General features: G+C 36.1%; 1 protein-coding gene across 1 annotated transcript in view; it reads left to right on the top strand.

Moving 5' to 3' along the window:
* The window catches only part of MSH4 (mutS homolog 4), a 77,416-nt gene that overhangs the window by 22,083 nt on the left and 36,766 nt on the right, over positions 1-18,567 (top strand). The window contains exon 8 of the mRNA XM_045802001.2: positions 10,839-10,906. Within this exon, the coding sequence (XP_045657957.2) occupies positions 10,839-10,906 (68 nt within the window). The remainder of the gene's footprint in view (positions 1-10,838; positions 10,907-18,567) is intronic.

An 18,567-nucleotide genomic window follows, 5' to 3' on the forward strand; every position in this document is an offset into this window, starting at 1 on the left:
CACCAAGCCAGCCCTACAAGAAATATTAAGGGGGGTTCTATAAAAGGAGAAAGACTGCAAGAGTGATATAGAACAGAAATTTACGGAGACAATCTATAGAAACAAGGACTTCACAGGCAACATGATGATGTTAAAATCATATCTTTCAATAATCACTCTTAACATGAATGGCCTAAATGCTCCCATAAAACACCACAGGGTTGCAGATTGGATAAAAAGACATGACCCATCCACATGCTGTCTACAAGAGACTCATTTTGAACCTAAAGATACATCCAGACTGAAAGTGAAGGGATGGAGAACCATTTTTCATGCCAACAGACCTCAAAAGAAAGCTGGGGTAGCAATTCTCATATCAGACAAATTAGATTTTAAGCTAAAGACTGTAGTTAGAGATACAGAAGGATGCTATATTATTCTTAAAGGATGTATCCAACAAGAGGATATGGCAATTATAAATATCTATGCCCCCAGCATGGGAGCAGCCAATTACATAAGCCAACTGTTAGCCAAAATAAAGAGACATATTGATAATAATACGTTAATAGTAGGGGACCTCAACACTCCACTCTCAGCAATAGACAGATCATCTAAGCAGAAAATTAACAAAGAAACAAGAGCTTTGAATGACACACTGGACCAGATGGACCTCATAGATATATACAGAACATTCCACCGTAAAACAACAGAATACTCATTCTTCTCAAATGCACATGGAACTTTCTCCAGAATAGACCACATACTGGGTCACAAATAAGATCTCAACAGATACCAAAGATTGAGATTATTCCCTGCATATTCTCACACCACAATGCTTTGAAACTGGAACTCAATCACAAGAAAAAATTTGGAAGAAATTCAAACACTTGGAAGCTAAAGACCATCCTGCTTAAGAATGTTTGGGCCAACCAGGAAATCAAAGAAGAACTCAAACAATTTATGGAAAGCAATGAGAATGAAAACACATCAGTCCAAAATCTATGGTATACTGCAAAGGCGGTCCTAAGGGGGGGAAATACATAGCTATCCAAGCCTCTCTCAAAAAAATAGAGAAATCTAGAATACACAATCTATATTTCCACCTTAAAGAATTGGAGAGGGACAACAAAGAAGGCCTAAGCCACATATGAGAAAAGAAATAATTAAGATTAGAGCAGAGATCAATGAATTAGAAACCAGAAATACAGTAGAGCAGATCAACCAAACTAGAAGCTGGTTCTTTAAAAAAAGTAATAAGATCAATAAACCACTGGCCAGACTTATCCAAAGAAAAGAGGAAGTTCCCAAATTAATAAAATTACAAATGAAAGGGGAGAGATCATGACTAACACCCAGGAAATAGAAACAATTATTATATATCATATGTATATTGTATATGATATATTATAGAATATATAGAATATTATATATTATGTATTATATATTATAGAATATATAGAATATAGAACATATTCTAGAATAATATTATATTTCTATATTATGGAATAATATAGAAATTATTATCAACTACTATATGCCAATAAATTAAGCAACCTGAAAGAAATGGATGCCTTCCTGGAAACCTATAAACTACCAAGACAGAAACAGGAAGAAATTGACAACCTGAATAGACCAATAACCAGTAAGGAGATTGAAGCAGTGATCAAAAACCTCCCAAAAAACAAGAGTCCAGGGCTTGATGGATTCCCTGGGGAATTCTACCAAACATTCAAAGAAGAAATAATACCTATTCTCCTGAAGCTGTTTCAAAAAGTAGAAACAGAAGGAAAACTTCCAAACTCATTCTATGAGTCCAGCATTACCTTGATCCCCAAACCAGGCAAAGACCCCATCAAAAAGGAGAATTACAGACCAATATCCTTGATGAATATGGATGCCAAAATTCTCAACAAGATCCTAGCTAATAGGATCCAACAGTACATTAAAAGGATTATCCATCACAACCAGGTAGGATTCATCCCTGGGATGCAAGCGTGGTTCAACATTTGCAAATCAATCGGTGTGATAGAACACATTAATAAGAGAAGAGACAAGAACCATGTGGTCCTCTCAATTGATGCAGAAAAAGCATTTGACAAAATACAGCATTCTTTCCTGATTAAAACTCTGCAAAGTGTAGGGATAAAGGGTACATTCCTCAATTTCATAAAAACCCACAATTTCTATGAAAAGCCCACAAGGAATATCATTCCCAATGGGGAAAAGCTGAGAGCCTTTCCCTTAAGATCAGGAGCACGAAAGGATACCCACTTTTGCCAATATTGTTCAACCTAGTACTAGAAGTCCTACCAACAGCAATCAGACAACAGAAAGAAATAAAAAGTATTCACATTGGAAAAGAAGAAGTCAAACTCTCTCTTTTCACAGGTGACATGATACTTTATGTGGAAAACCCAAAAGACTCCACCCCAAATTACTAGAACTCATAGAACAATTCAGTAACAAAATCAATGCAGAGAAATCAGTTGCTCTCCTATATACGAACAATATAACCCTAGAAAGAGAAATTAGGGAATTGATTCCATTTATAATAGCACTAAAAACCATAAAATACCTTGGAATAAACCCAACCAAAGAGGTAAAGGATATATACTCTAGAAACTACAGAACACTTATGAAAGAAATTGAAGAAGACACACAAAGATGGAAAAACATTCCATGCTCATGGATTGGAAGAATAAACATTGTTAAAATGTCTATGCTACCCAGAGCAATCTATACTTACAATGCCATCCTGATCAAAATACCAATGCCATTTTTCAAAGTGCTGGAACAAACAATCCTGAAATTTGTGTGGAACCAGAAAAGACCCCGAATCACCAAGGAAATGTTGGAAAAGAAAAAGCTGGGAGCATCACAATGCCTCACTTCAAGCTATATTACAAAGCTGTGATCACCAAGACACTATGGTACTGGCACAAAAACAGACACATAGATCAATGGAACAGAATAGAGAGCCCAGATATGGACCCTCAACTGTATGGTCGACTAATCTTCGATGAAGCAGGAAAAGACATCCAATAGAAAAAAGACAGTCTCTTCAATAAATGGTGCTGGGAAGATTGGACAGCTACATGCAAAAGAATGAATCTTGACCACTCTCTCACACCATACACAAAGATAAACTCCAAATGGATGAAAGACCTCGATGTGAGACAGGAATCCATCAAAATCCTAGAGGAGAACATAGGCAGCAACCTCTTTGACATCGGCCACAGCAACTTTTTTCATGACACATCTCCAAAGGCAAGGGAAACAAAAGAAAAAATGAACTTGTGGGACTTCATCAAGATAAAAAGTTTTTGCACAGCCAAGGAAACAGTAAAAAAAAACTAAGAGGCAGCCCATGGAATGGGAGAAGATATTTGCAAATGACACTACAGATAAAAGATTAGTATCCAAGATCTACAAAGAACTTCTCAAACTCAATACACGTGAAACAAATAATCAAATCAAAAAATGGGCAGAAGATATGAATGGACACTATTCCAATGAAGACATACAAATGGCTAACAGACACATGAAAAGATGTTCAAAATCATTAGCCATCAGGGAAATTCAAATCAAAACCACACTGAGATACCACCTTACGCCAGTTAGAATGGCAAAAATTGACAAGGCAGGAAACAACAGTTATTGGAGAGGATGTGTAGAAAGGGGATCCCTCTTACACTGTTGGTGGGAATGCAAGTTGGTACAGCTGCTTTGGAAAACAGTGTGGAGGTCCCTTAAAAAGTTAAAAATTGAGCTACCCTATGATCCAGCAATTGCACTACTGGGTATTTACCCCATCGATACAAACGTAGTGAAGAGAAGGGCCATATGCACCCCAATGTTCATAGCAGCTTTGTCCACAATAGCTAAATTGTGGAAGGAGCCGAGATGTCCTTCAACAGATGACTGGATTAAGAAGATGTAGTCCATATGTACAATGGAATATTACTCAGCCATCAGAAAGAACGATTACACAACATTTGCAGCAACATGGATGGGACTGGAGGAGATTATGCTAAGTGAAATAAGTCAAGCAGAGAAAGACAATTATATGGTTTCACTCATTTATGGAACATAAGAAATAGGAAGATTGGTAGGAGAAGGAAGGGAAGAATGAGGGGGGTAAACAGAAGGAGAATGAACCATGAGAGACTATGGACTCTGGGAAACAGACTGAGGGCTTCAGAGGGGAGGGGGCTGGGGGATTGGGATAGGACAGTGATGGGTATTAAGGAGGGCACATATTGCATGGTGCACTGGGTGTTATATGCAAATAATGAATCATGGAACATTGCATCAAAAACTGGGGATGTACTGTATGGTGACTAATATAACAAATAAAAAATAAAAAAAAAAAGGACTAGTATCCAAAATCTTTAAAGAACTTATCAAACTCAACACCCAAAAACCAAAAAATCCAGTCAAGAAGTGGGCAGAAGACATGAACAGACATTTCTCCAAAGAAGACATCCAAATGGCCAACAACAGACACATGAAAAAATGTTCAACATCTCTTATCATCAGGGAAATACAAATCAAAACCACAATGAGATAAAACCTTGTTCTTTTTATATTGGTTTGGTGAAAACCCTGAATATAACTTGAAGTCCAGAATTCTATAGGATCAGTTGAAGTTACATTCCATAGGACTTTGCCTGAGATTATTTTTCCCTTCCCTGTCCTTCTCTCTTTTCCTGTTTTCTCTTGGAAGCATGTTTTTAAAAAATTATTTAAATTTTAATGAACATACAGTGCAGATTGATTTCAGGAGTAGAATTCAGTGATTCATCACTTACATACAACACCCAGTGCTCATCACAAGTGCCCTCTTTAATACCCATCACCTATCTAGCCCATCCCCCCGCCTCCCTCCCTCCAACAACCCTCAGTTTTTCTCTATTGTTAAGAATCTCTTGGGTGCTTGGGTGGCTCAGTCGGTTAAGTGTCTTGGCTCAGGTCTTGATCTCGGGGTCATGGGATGGAGCCCTGCGTCATGGTCCCTGCTCATCACTCCCTGCTTCTCCCTCTCCCTCTGCTGCTCCACCACCCCCCCTGCCCCCACTTCTGCTCTGTCTGTCTCTCAAATAAATAAATAAAATCTGTAAAAGAATCTCTTATGGTTGGTTTTCCTCTCTCTCTTTCCCCCCTCCCATATGTTCATCTATTTTGTTTCTTAAATTTGGAAGCACAGTTTTGTTTTGTTTTTTTCCCCTAAGTAGGCTCCACATCCTGTGGATCCCAGTGCAGGGCTTGAACTTACGACCCTGAGATCAAGACCTGAGCTGAGATCAAGAGTTGGACGCTTAACCAACTGAGCCACCCAGATACACCTGGAACCACATTCTTAATAAATCACTTGGACATCAGTCCTCATGTCAGGATCTGCTTCTGAAGAACCAGTCTAAGACAGTCACCTACAGGTTCATTGTTGTTAAATTTAATGGACACATATTAGTTCTCTTATTTGAACTCCAACTTATGTGATACTGCTAAATATCTCTTCTTATTGAATTACTGCCTTTCTTTGTTTTTGCAATTATACAATCTCCTGATTTTCTTCCTACTTCTTTGGAGTTTCCTTCTTTTTTAGCTCTGAAACTCATTTCTTTAAAAAGTTTACATGACAGGAAACAACAAATGTTGGCGAGGATGTGGAGAAAGGGGAACCCTCTTACACTCTTGGTGGGAATGCAAGCTGGTACAGCCACTCTGGAAAACAGTATGGAGGTTCCTCAAAACGTTAAAAATAGAGCTACCCTATGACCCAGAAATTGTACTACTAGGTATTTACCCCAAAGATACAGATGTAGTGAAAAGAAGGGGCACATGCACCCCAATGTTCATAGCAGCAATGTCCACAATAGCTAAACTGGAAGGAGCTGAGATGCCCTTCAACAGATGAATGGATAAAGATGTGGTCTGTATATACAATGGAACATTACTCAGCCATCAGAAAGGATGATTAACAAACATTTGCATCAACATGGATGGAACTGGAGGAGATTATGCTAAGTGAAATAAGTCAAGCAGGGAAAGTCAATTGTCATATGGTTTCACTTATTTGTGGAACATAATAACGCAGAGGACCATAGGGGGAGGGAGGGAAAACTGAATGGGAAAAAATCAGAGAGGGAGACAAACCATGAGACTCTGGACTCTGGAAAACAAACTGAGGGTTACAGAAGGGAGAGGGGGTTGGGGGGATGGGGAACAGGGTGATGGGTATTAAGGAGGGCACGTGTTGTAATGAGCACTGGGTGTTATACACAACTAATGAATCACTGAACACTAACTACATCAAAAACTAATGATGTACTATGTGTTGGCTAATTGAACATAAAAAAAAAAGGTTATATGAATATCCAGTCAGAACCCACTGGTTATTTCCCTTGAAATGTTATCTATATGGATTTCCAAATAGACCTCAGGACCATATACTATCTTGGAATGTCCTCAGAAAGCCCTGTCGTTGATCAGGTAACAGACTAAAAACATCAGAGTCCTTTCTTTCTAATGGAAAAGGGAAAGACTTCTGAGTCTTTTTTTTTTTTCTGAGTCTTCTTTATAGGTTTCTATTCCTTTGCTCATTCCGTAAAAGCTAAGCCTCTTCAAGGATACATCCTCAGTTGTCTTTTTACCCTGTATCTTCTTATATGACTTACCTTTCTGGTTTTATAATTATTACTCGCATATAACTTCCTAATCTACATATCATACCCAGGTATCTCTACAGACCTTTAGCCCCATCTATCTTATTGCCTACTGAACACTTATTAGATGTTCCTCAATCATTTCAAATTCAGTGTGCCCAAACTGTGCTATTTTCCCTTTTAAGTCAGTCTTCCTGACTTCAGTGAAGAGCTCTATAGCCAACCTCTTTACCAAGTCAGATACCTGGAAGTCATTCTTTTTTTTTTTTTTTAATTTTTAAAAAGATTTTATTTATTTGACAAAGAGAGAGAACACAAGCAGGGGGAGTGGCAGGCAGAGGCAGAGGGAGAAGCAGGCTCTCGGCTGAGCAGGGAGCCTGACGTGGGATTCAATCCCAGGACCCTGAGATCATGACCTGAGCCAAAGGCAGGAGCTTAACCGACTGAGCCACCCGTGCACCCCCCTGAAAGTCATTCTTAACACTTCTCTTTCCTGAAATCAGTCATCAAATTCTGCAGAGTCCTTTCAATATATCTCTCGAATGTGTTGCTTCTATTCCCCGTGCTGCTGTGCTGCCATTTAACCACATTTTGATGTACTGCAACAACCTCCTGTTTGATCTCCCTCCTCCAGTCTTTTTTTAAATAGTGTCTTCTCTATGCTACAGCCTGAATGATCTTTTGAAAATATAATTCTGAGCATGTAACTCTGTATTCATTTCTTATTGTTGATATAACAAATTACCACAAATTTAGTGGCACAACATGAATTTATTATCTTAAAGTTCTGGAAGTCAGAAATCAGTTTTATTGGGCTAAAATCAGTATGTTAGCAGTCCACATTCCTTCTGGAGTCTATGGACAAATCTGTTTCCTTGCCTTTTCCAGTTTCTAGAGGCTGTGTAGATGGGTAGATGGCTCGTGGGCCTTTCTCCATCTTCAAAGCCAGCCATATAGTATCTTTCCTCCTTTCTGACCTCTGCTTCTGTTCTTGTATCTTCTCTTTCTCAATGATCTTTCTACAACCCTGTTCTAAGGACTCTTGTGATTACTTGGGGACCAAAAATAATCCAGAATAATCTCTCCATTTCAAGATGCTTAACTTAATTCCATCTTCAAAGTTTCTTTTACCAGGTAACATATTTGCACATTCCAGGAATTAGGAGGTAGACCTCTTTGGGGGCTACCACTTATGCACTTGCATCAAATTCTTCAACCTCTTCTCATTACTTTTCGGATAAAATCCAGACTTTTCTATATGACTCTTTCCTTATCATCTCCTACTGCATCTCTTGCTACTCCTCACTTTCCATTCTGCCTTTTAATATAATTGAACTTCTTTTAGTTACTTGAACAGATTTTCTCTTATGTTTTGGTCTTTGTACTCTGTACTATTTGCCTAGACTCTTTTTCCTTCCCTGTGACCCCTCCTCCCAAGCACTCCTTAGCTAACTACAGTTCATCCTTTACCATTCCAGTTTATATATCACTTATGCGAGAAGCCTCTCTGACTCCCCAAGTCTGTTTAGGCACCTTTCCTACATGTTTCCTGTAGTACCTTGTTATGGTACTTAATCTTACTGGATTGTGAGTGCATGCTTTGTTGGAGGATTCCTGTACAAGGCTAGGATATAACAACTATTCATATTTGATAAACTATTGATTTATCGTTGAACCTCTTGAAAATTGTATTCTGTTGTTCCCAAAATTATGTTTTATAAGATGTGATATTAATGAAAAACTTGAATTTTCTTTGAAACTTCGATATATTTTGTTTTATAGTTTCTTATAACTGGAAGCCTTAAGTTTGCATCTACAAATGTTAAACACTTCTATGTTTTTATATCTTGACAGTTTATAATTTATCTTAACATGCAGTGAAGTAGGGAAGCAGGAACAGAGCAAGGTGGGAAGGTAATTTTTATAGCTTATTAAAATAGGAAAATCTGAATCTCATTAAAACAACAACAACCTAGGGGCACCTGGGTGGTTCGGTCAGTTAAGCATCTGACTCTTGGTTTTGGCTCAGGTCATAATCTCATGGGTCTTGAGATGGAGCCCCATGTTGGGCTTGGAGCTCAATGGAGAGTTTACTTCTCTCTCCCTCTCCCTTTGCCCCTCCCCCTGCTTGTGTGCATTCTCTCTCTCTCTCTCTCTCTCTCTCGCTCTGTCTCTCTGGAATAAATCTTTAACAACAACAAAACAAAAAATAACAACCTAGTACTTACTTTATTGTAGGCATTCTATAGGTATTGGCGATAAAAAGATGAGGAAGATTAAGTTGTAAGCTTCTGTCCTCAAGGATCTTCCACTCATGTTAGAGAAACAGAATTCTAAGTAAACAATTTTGATACAGTGCAATCAATGCAATAATAATTGAGTATTTTATGGGAACACAGAGGAGTGAGCTGGAATAAAGGCAGAATACAGGGTCCATAAATAATATTTCAGTTCTTTTTTTTTAACATTTATTTATTATTTAGGAAATCTCTACACTCAATGTGGGGCTTGAACTCATGACCCCAAGATCAAGAGACGCATGCTCTGCCGACTGAGGCAGCTGGGTGCCCTGATAATATTTCAGTTCTATATTAAGGGAATGGGTAGGATTTACAACAGGAGAATCCTAAAAATGATATTCAAGACAAAGGGAACATGCCTTTGCAAGGTGTACTGATGCACATAGTGCGACAACAATATTTTTTTGGATGTAGTGGCTGGGATAAATATCTGATATGAGTGCCATTGGCTGTGATGTTGGGCAGTCATTGCTTTCTAGGCAACACTTGTTTTTCTGGGAAGTTGGGGAAGATAGAGTTAACATAAGCTTCTGCAGTTGTATTTAATGTTGATATGAAAGAGCTTGCTGTATTTAAGGCATGGCCAGTAGTTACTTATGACCTGAAGCCTTGAGGAATGGCAGAAAATGAGGATTGGGGCTAGCTTGTGAAGGGCTTTTGTATAATGGTAAGAAATTTGGTATTTTATCTGCAAGCAATAGGGAGCTGATGATTTTAAATCAGGAGAGTAATATGATCAAACCCTTATTTTAGAAACATAATTTTGGTTGTTATGATAGACTTAGGGAAAGGAAGAAGAGACCAAAAAAGAAAGGCCAATCTATATGAGGGCTTAAGAGAGTCTGGTTAGTGGAATCACATGTAAAATGTCATAATAGTATTATGTCTTATTGAACAGTATAATATTAGTATTACTCAGTCTATTTACTGTGATTTTTTAAAGCATAGTTTTAACATAGCTAATTACTATAGAAGCAGCAAATTAGAAAGGGACAGAGTTCTAGAGGTAGGCAAACTGAAAAATACCACAAGATACTTGGCAGTTTGAACAGGAAGAAAGTGACATAAAATTTTTGTCTTTTGGGTTTTTTTTTTAAAGTATAGCAGGTTGGATCCATGTTGTGAAAATATCAGTAAGTCTACACAAAAGCTTTGAGGTCACACATTTCAGTGTCGATAATAGTCACGAGTTATTAAGAAACAGTTAACCATAGTTTACTGTATTTTAAGTATGAGGAAATGAGTTCATCCTTAAAAGGTCTGTTAAATGGCAAGATTAAGAAAACTGGAGATATTTAAAAGGGATAGATTACAATAATCTATGAATTTATTTTTATAGAATACTTTAAGCTGAAACATGAGTTGAGAAGAACAAAAGAACAGTTTTGAGCTGTAGTGTGTGCAAGGTACTTAACACATAATATCTCACTTATTCCTCACAACAACCCTAGGAGGTAGATGTTACTGTCCACATTTAAAAAATGAAAACAACCAAAGTTCAGAGAAGATAGGTAAATTCTGGTAGGTTACATGCTTAGGGGTTGAACTGGGTTTTTAAACTAATCGTACGTATCAGGAAGAAAAGTTACAGATCAAAAAGGTGGGAAGAAAATTATAACAACATCTAAAAGCCAGAGAAGTATAGTTTTTAGAAGGAAAGGGTAATCAACAGTGTCAGATTTTGAAGACAGATTATAACTAATAAAATTAAGAAAAGACCATTAGAATTTATTGTTTTATTCCTGACATATGTAAGATAGATAAAGACGATTAAAACAAGTAATGTTTGTAGGTAAAACTGTTCTATTATTTGAGCATAATACTTTACATAAACATAATGTATATTTTGAACTGTAAAACAAGGTTTAAATGTACATGTTTTTGTTTGTTTCAGTTATATCAAGATTTCTTGATACAGAGCAGCTTCTTTCTGTTTTAGTCCAAATTCCAAAGCAAGACACGGTATGTATACATATATTATGTGCTATATTATTATACTTTATATAATTTGTCTTAATGTAATATAGCAATTGGAAAATATAAAAATATTTTTAAAAAGTACTTCATTATTAATATCTGGAACATTTTCATGCCTTTTAAAGGAAACATTTTTTCCCAATTTCCTATTCTATGTTATAGTAAAAATTGAAAGTTTCTTACTTGAGGAATTGGCATATTTTCATTAATCAAATATTTACTTTAAAAGTTTGTAATCTTTTTAAAACTTAGGCTATAATATTTGCTTAATAAATAAATAGATAAAAGTTATGTTAGATCCAAAGATTATGGGTGATTCTTAAAGGTGAACATTATGTGAAGTTTGATTAACCTTCAAATATGCTTAAACTTTAAGATGAAACAATGTCTTTGGATATTTTTCAAAATTAAATACTTTGTGCTTATAGGCGCATCCTATAAAGAAAGTGATAGATGGTTTTTATTCTTCTCTTTAAGGTGAATTAAAAATTATTTACTTTAATTAAATACATGCATGTTTTTGCTCATATGGTTAAAAAGGAAAAGAGTTTTGTACATCAGTAGAGTTTGATTTAAAATTTGATTACTTTGCAAATCCTTTGAAATCTAACTAATCTTTGTTTCAGAAATCTTTCTTTATTGTAGAGATAACACTCTTTAGGTTCATTTATAATAAAAACATCATCCAATGGATGGAAAAGCTCTGGCTGTTGGATAGGCACAGAACTAGAGTTTTCTTAAATAATTGAAATACCTTATAATAATTGAATATATACAAGTGGGAAGTAGCCAAGAATAACTGATGTCTGGAACAAAATTAGTTACGTTCGTAACATGAGTTTGAAAGTATTCCCTCCTCTTTAACTTTCTAGTACAGTTTCTGTAGAACTGATGTTATTTCTACCTTAAATATTTGGTACAATTCACAAGTGAAGCCCTTAGAAACTGGTATTTTTTTTCTAGGAAGGTTTTTGACTATAAATTCAACTTATTAAACAGATATGGTGCTATTCAGATTACCTGTTTCTTGTTGAATGAGCTTTGGTAGAAAATTTGTCTTTCAAAGAATTTATCATTTCACCCAACTTGCTGAATTTATTAGCATTACATTGTTCATAATGACCTCCTTATTATCCTTTTTATATTTGTAAAGTTTGCATTGATATACCTCTCTTATTCTTGATGTTGTTAATTGAATATTATCTTTTTTTTTTCTTAGTCATTCTGGCTAGACGTTATCAATTTTATTGGTGTTTTCAAGAAACCAATTTTTGACTTAATTGATTTCATCTTTTTTTTTCTTGTTCTCTATTTCGTGGATTTCTGCTTTTATTAGTCTTTTTTTTTTTTTGAGCGAATATTTGTTTGCTTGGTTTCTTCCAAGTTTTTATTTCAATTTTAGTTAGTTAATATACAGTGTAATATTAGTTTCAGGGGTGCAATATAATGATTCAACACCTCTAGATAACACCCGGTGCTCATCACAAGTGCACTCCTTAATCCCCATCACCCATTTAACCCATCCCCCACCAACCTCCCCTCCAGTAATCCTCAGTTCTCTATAGTTAAGAGTCTGTTGTACGGTTTGCTTCTTTCTTTCTTTCTCTTTTTTTCTTTCTTCTGCTTACTCTGTGCTTAGTTTACCCTTCTTTCTCAGGATTCTGAAGGTAGAAGCTGAGATGATGGATTTGAGACCTTTGTTTTTTCTAATAAAGTCATTTAGTGCTATAAATTTCCCTCTGAGTAATGCTTTAGCTATATTTCACAATTTTTAAAAAAGATTTTATTTATTTGAGAGTGAGTAAGTGAAAGAGAGAAAGAGAGAGAGAGCACAAATGGGGAGAGGGAGAAGCAGACTCCTACTGAGCAGGGAGCCCGATGTGGGGCTCAGTCTGATGACCCTGGGATCATGACCTGAGCCGAAGGCAGACGCTTAACTGACTGAGCCACCCAGGTGCCCCTATATGTCACAGTTTTTGATATGTTGTGTTTTTTATTCAAAAAAGTTAAAAATACCTTCTAATTTCCTTTTAATTTCTTCTTTGACATGGGTTATTTAGAAGTGTGTTATTTAGTTTCCAGTACTTGGGAATTTTCCAGATATATTTCTGTTAAAGATCTCTAATTTAATTCCATTGTGGTCAAGGACATATATTGTCTGATATGGATCCTTTGAGCTTTACTGACTCTTGTTTTTATGGCCCAGAATATGATCTATCTTGGAAATGTTCCATGTATACTTGAAAACAATGTATATTTTACTGTTGTTGGATGAAATTTTCCATGAATGTCAGTTAGTTCAAGTTGATTGATAGTATTCTTCAAGTCTTTTTATTTCTTTTAAGATTTATTTATTTATTTAATTTTTTAAAAAGACTTATTTATTTAGTTTAGAGAGGGGAGCAGAAAGAGAGTGCATGAGTTGGGGGAGAGGGAGTGAAGCAGACTCCCTACTGAGCACAGAGCCTGATGAGGGGCTCAGTTCCATAACCCCAAGATCATGACCTGAGCCGAAATCAAGAGTTGGTCACTTAACCAACTGAGCCACCCAGGAGCCCCTATTTATTTATTTTAGATAGAGAGAGAGCAAGAGAGTACAAATGGGGGGAGGGGCAGAAGGAGAGGGAGAGAGAATCTCAAGGAGACTTCCTGCTGAGCGCAGAGCCTGTTGTGGGGCTCAATCTGATGAACCTGAGATCATGACCCAAGCCAAAATCAAGAATTGGACGCTCAACTGGCCTACCCACGCAGATACCCCACCTTTTCCAAATTTTAATTGGGTTGTCTTTTTAGTACTGAGTGGTGAGAATTCTTTATGTATTCTAGATACAGTCCCTTATTTTGGATATATGATTTGCAGATATTTTCTGTCATTCTTTAGGTTGTTTTTTTATTTTCTTGTTGATATCCTTTGACATTATGTGTTAATTTCCTGGCAGGAAGATGAATATTTAGCTCTCTTTCTTCTCTTCTCCCATAAACACGGACATTTTCTTACTTCTAGTCACCCAGTAGGGTTACAACATAGTTTTAGTTAGATCAAAATTATTGTGATTATTCATGCTACAGAGTTGAGCTTGCACAACTTTTTGTGTGTTTGTTCCCTGGAATTAATAACTGTTTTTCTGTTTGTATGGTTTACTGTGTGTTTTCACTAATTCAGGCATAGATATTTCTACCAATTATCTAAATATGCTGTCAGTATATTTATTCACCCACAGATAATCAAATTCAACCTCTTGAAGATGTCTCCGCCATAAGCTTCTGACCTGTTCCAATCTGGACTGGTTGCCTCTCTTTGTTTAGCATACAGCTGTGACCCCAGGTTTCTCTTCAGCATTTTTCTTTGTCTCTCTTATGTTGGATCTCTTATTTTTTGTGTCCCTAGTCATCTTCTGTTTTGGCTTACTCTCTCCTTTTTGTGGAGCACATTTTCTAGTAACTTTCTGAGAAGGAGTAAGACTGCATTTCTGAAATGTTTTATTATTCTCTCATAATTGATTGATAGCTTAGCTGAAAATAGAATTCTGGTCAGGAAAGAATTTTCCTTTAGAATTTGGGAGGCACTTCTCCACTGTCTTGTAGCTTTTAATGTTCCTCTGGAGAAGTTGAAACCATTGAGATTTCCAGAATTTTAGATACGTCTGACTTCTCCCCTTCCATTCTCTGGAAGCATGTAAGATCTTTTGGTTTCAACCTTTTAAAAAAGTGAAAATAAAAATTAATTAAAAATCTCAAAACTTCAGAAAACTTTTTAATTTTAAGAATAAGTTGCCAACCTGATGCTCTGTCACTCCCAAATACATTACTATTTCTTACAAACAAGTATATTCTTCTATTCAACCACAATAAACCTTCAAAGTAAGGAAATTAACAATGATAATACCAATTAATCCTCATATCCTATGCAAGCTTTGCCAGTTGTGCCAATAGTCCTTTATAGCAAAAGGATTCAATTGAGAATCAAGCATTACCTTTAGTTTTTTTGTCTATTTAGTCTTCAGTCATGACCTTGACATTTGAAAAGTATAGGTCTGTGTATTTTCTTTCAGTATGGGTTTATCTCATGTTTTTCCTCATCATTATATGCTGGTAATATATCTTTCGTAGGAATATCACACGAGACAGTGTTTTTATTACATCTTATCAAATGGCTCATGATTTTGATTTGCCCCATTATGATGGTAACTTTGTGCCCTTGATTAAAGTCGGGTTCTCTAAGCTTCTCCACTGTAAAATTACTATTTTCCTTATGTAATAATAAGTATTCTCTGGGGAGGTAGTTTGAGACCATGTAAATAATACTATTTCTTATCAAATTTTCATTTTATTTGTTTAATCTCTATGGACTCCTGGTTTCATATTTTATTCAGTTGGTTTTAATCCTTTTCTATCAACATTTATTTTGATTCTCAAATTATTTCAGATTTGACCAGCACAAACCCCTTTTAATTGGTCTTTCAGTCCTTTGGAAATACACCCATCATTCCTTGAGAACTTTATCACTTTCTGGCTCAGGAAAATGAACCAGGCTTTCCTTGTACTTTCTCTGCCTAGCCTTTGAGTCAGCCATTTCTCCCAGGAGCCCTGGTTCATTTTAATGGCATATGGTATTTAGAAATCAAGATCTGGGCACTGGGCACACTCTTTACTGTTGTAGTGTCACTGCTTCCAGGCCTTCTCATGGCTAAGGAATAAGTATATGTATATGAGTAAATGGGTAAATACATTTTATCTCCATATTTATATTTAATTATATTTTATATATTTTTATATACATATGTGCAGTTGAAAACTACGAGTCTCCACCAGTACCTTCAATTTCAGTTCAACATCCCAGGGTTCATATCAGTGTTCTTACCTTCAATTTTAGTATCTCCCTTCTCTGACAATGAGATACCTGGCTCTCAGTATCCTTAATTTATTAGCATATTTGACCCATCCTCCCCACCATGTGACCAGTCTCTGACTACTGCCACTCTCTATCTTATGCAGATGTCATCCTCACTCTTGCCCATGCTCCAGCATTCCCTGCTAAACCATCTTCCTGTCCTCACTTGTCTCAGTCTCTGATACTCTGCATTAGAGTGCCCTCCTACACAGAGACTTTCCTTAGCCTACATGGGGTCTAAAACCTTGTCTCCCAGGCTGCGTTGTCTCCCCTTGCCTGGATACCCTCTTGACCTTGTTTAGGTTCATATGATCTGTGCTGAGAAGCCCTCCTTCCTTATGGTGCCTTCCTTATCCTTCTGTGTTGTACCACCTCTCCATTCTCACCCTGTTCTGGTTTTGCTTCTCTCATACCAGTGATGCTCTCTCCTTCCAATTTGGGCCCTGATAACTAATATTAATCAGTGTTCATATTAAAATAAAATTATTTCTGAATATATAGGAAGTGTTCATTTTACTTCTGGATATGCTTTTGCTAATGTGTGTCATTAACCTTTCTTTTTTACTTTGTACTTGTTTAGTAGTCTTTTTGGAGCCATTAAATGTTTTAGGACTTTGAATGCTCGATTATGAATATAAACATAAAGAACACTACAGTTAGCCTTTATGATCTTTTGCCAAATTCCACTGCTTTGGCTGATATTTTCAAATGAAAATTATCTTAAATAACTTGAACAGTTTTATTTATGAATGACATGTTCTACACAGAAAAATGCAGCACACTATAGGAATAGGACATGGCCACAATGTACCGATAATTAGTATGTGTAATAATTCCCTATTGCTTCTTTTTTTTTTAAGATTTTATTTATTTATTTGACAGAGAGAGAGACAGCCAGTGAGAGAGGGAACATAAGCAGGGGGAGTGGGAGAGGAAGAAGCAGGTTCCCAGCGGAGCAGGGAGCCCGAAGCGGGGCTCAATCCCAGGACCCTGGGATCACACCCTGAGCCGAAGGCAGACGCTTAACAACTGAGCCACCTAGGCACCCTTTCCCTATTGCTTCTGAAACAAAATACTATACATTGTGTGGCTTAAGACAAGATAGATATATTGTCTCACCGTTCTGGATGCTAGAAGTCTGAAATCAAGATTTGATAGGGCCATGTTTCCTCTGAAACCTTTAGGGGCGTTCTTTCTTGCTTCTTCCTAGCTTTTGGTGGTTTGTTGGCAGTCTTTAGTGTTCCTTGGCTTGCTGCTGCATAACATGCATTCTCCCTGTGTGTCTCTGTCTTCACGTGGCTATCTTTTACATGACACTAGGCATATTGAATTAGGAGTCTACCCTACTACGATATGGTATCATCTTAACTAACTGTCTCTACAATGACCCTATTTGCAAATAAGATCACATTTTGAAGTACTGAGTGTTTAGACTTCAACAAATATTTTTGGGGGGATATAGTTCAACCCTTAACAGTATGTTAAGACTTTGTTTCACTTTTATTATAGGAAAGAATCATGAGATTATACTTGAGAGCAGATTCTTTGTTGTCAACTTGTGTAATGTTTAGTATTACATAGTCATACAGCTTCATAATTTATGTCACTAGCTATAAGAATTAGTAACATACATATTTTTGCATTAGACTTTTTCTGGTTATATTGAAACAAAACAGTTTGGCCAACCTACCTCTCTCAGAAATATCTGTAATTAGCCAGTTTCTGTAATTACTTTGGCTCTCAGACTTTAGAAAAGTTATCTGATCCAGATTTAAGATAATTCTATAAGCTGAGAATCTGGAATCCTTTTTTCCTGTCCAGAAAAGGCAATCTATAGCTAGTTCCATAAGGTTTTTAAGGATCAGTCATAACTGATCCATAGCTGGTAGTTTGTTAACTTCCTATCCTTTTTAGTTTTGGAAGGACTATTACATTACATGGCTGTAAATACCTTCCTAGTTAGCACATCTGTCCTTTGTGAAGGCTTTTAAAATACTTTTCAAATTTACTAACTTTTGAGGAACCCTAAGCAATATATTGACTTCATACATGATTCATGAATTTCAAAATTCCCTATACTGTTTCTTAGTTGCTGTTTTCTTAACCATCTGGAGATATACATTAAATTAGGCCCTTTCCTCATTTGATACAAACATGTATCTCTTAATTAAACACAATATTTAGTAAATTAGACTTGTGCTGGTTAAATTGCATGATTTGCCAAACTTTTGAATGAACTAAATGTTCTGTTGGCTGAATTATATGATTATCTTAAACTTCTAAATGAACTAAATTTTCCCTGAAAATTTCCAGTGTGGAGTTGTTTGCCTAGGATAAGTTCTTATACTTTCTTCTTAAAAATATTGATTTTAGGAAATGTTTTTTTCTAGATCATAAATATTCTCTGAGAATAAAACTTAAATTTCTTATTTTGATTAACCTGAATGTCTTTTCTTTCTGTATAATATTTATATTACTTTTAATATATTGTATTAAGAATATTTGTGTTTTCTATTATGAACATTGAAAATACTTCCTTCAACATTTGAAAATTTTGATATTAAACAGGTTTTTCTGGGGCATCTGCCTGGCTCAGTCAGAGCATACCACTCTTGATCTCAGGGTTATGAGTTCAAGCCCCACATTGGGCATAGAGCTCACCTAATTAAAAAAAAAAAAAAAGACTACTTAAACCCTTTTAAAACAAAACACAAAAACAAGTTTTTCTCAGTATTACCCAAATTTCTTTGCTTTA

Source organism: Ursus americanus, chromosome 12 (assembly GCF_024610735.1).
Source record: "Ursus americanus isolate L20-20 chromosome 12, mUrsAme1.1.p, whole genome shotgun sequence".
Taxonomy (NCBI): Eukaryota; Metazoa; Chordata; class Mammalia; order Carnivora; family Ursidae; genus Ursus; species Ursus americanus.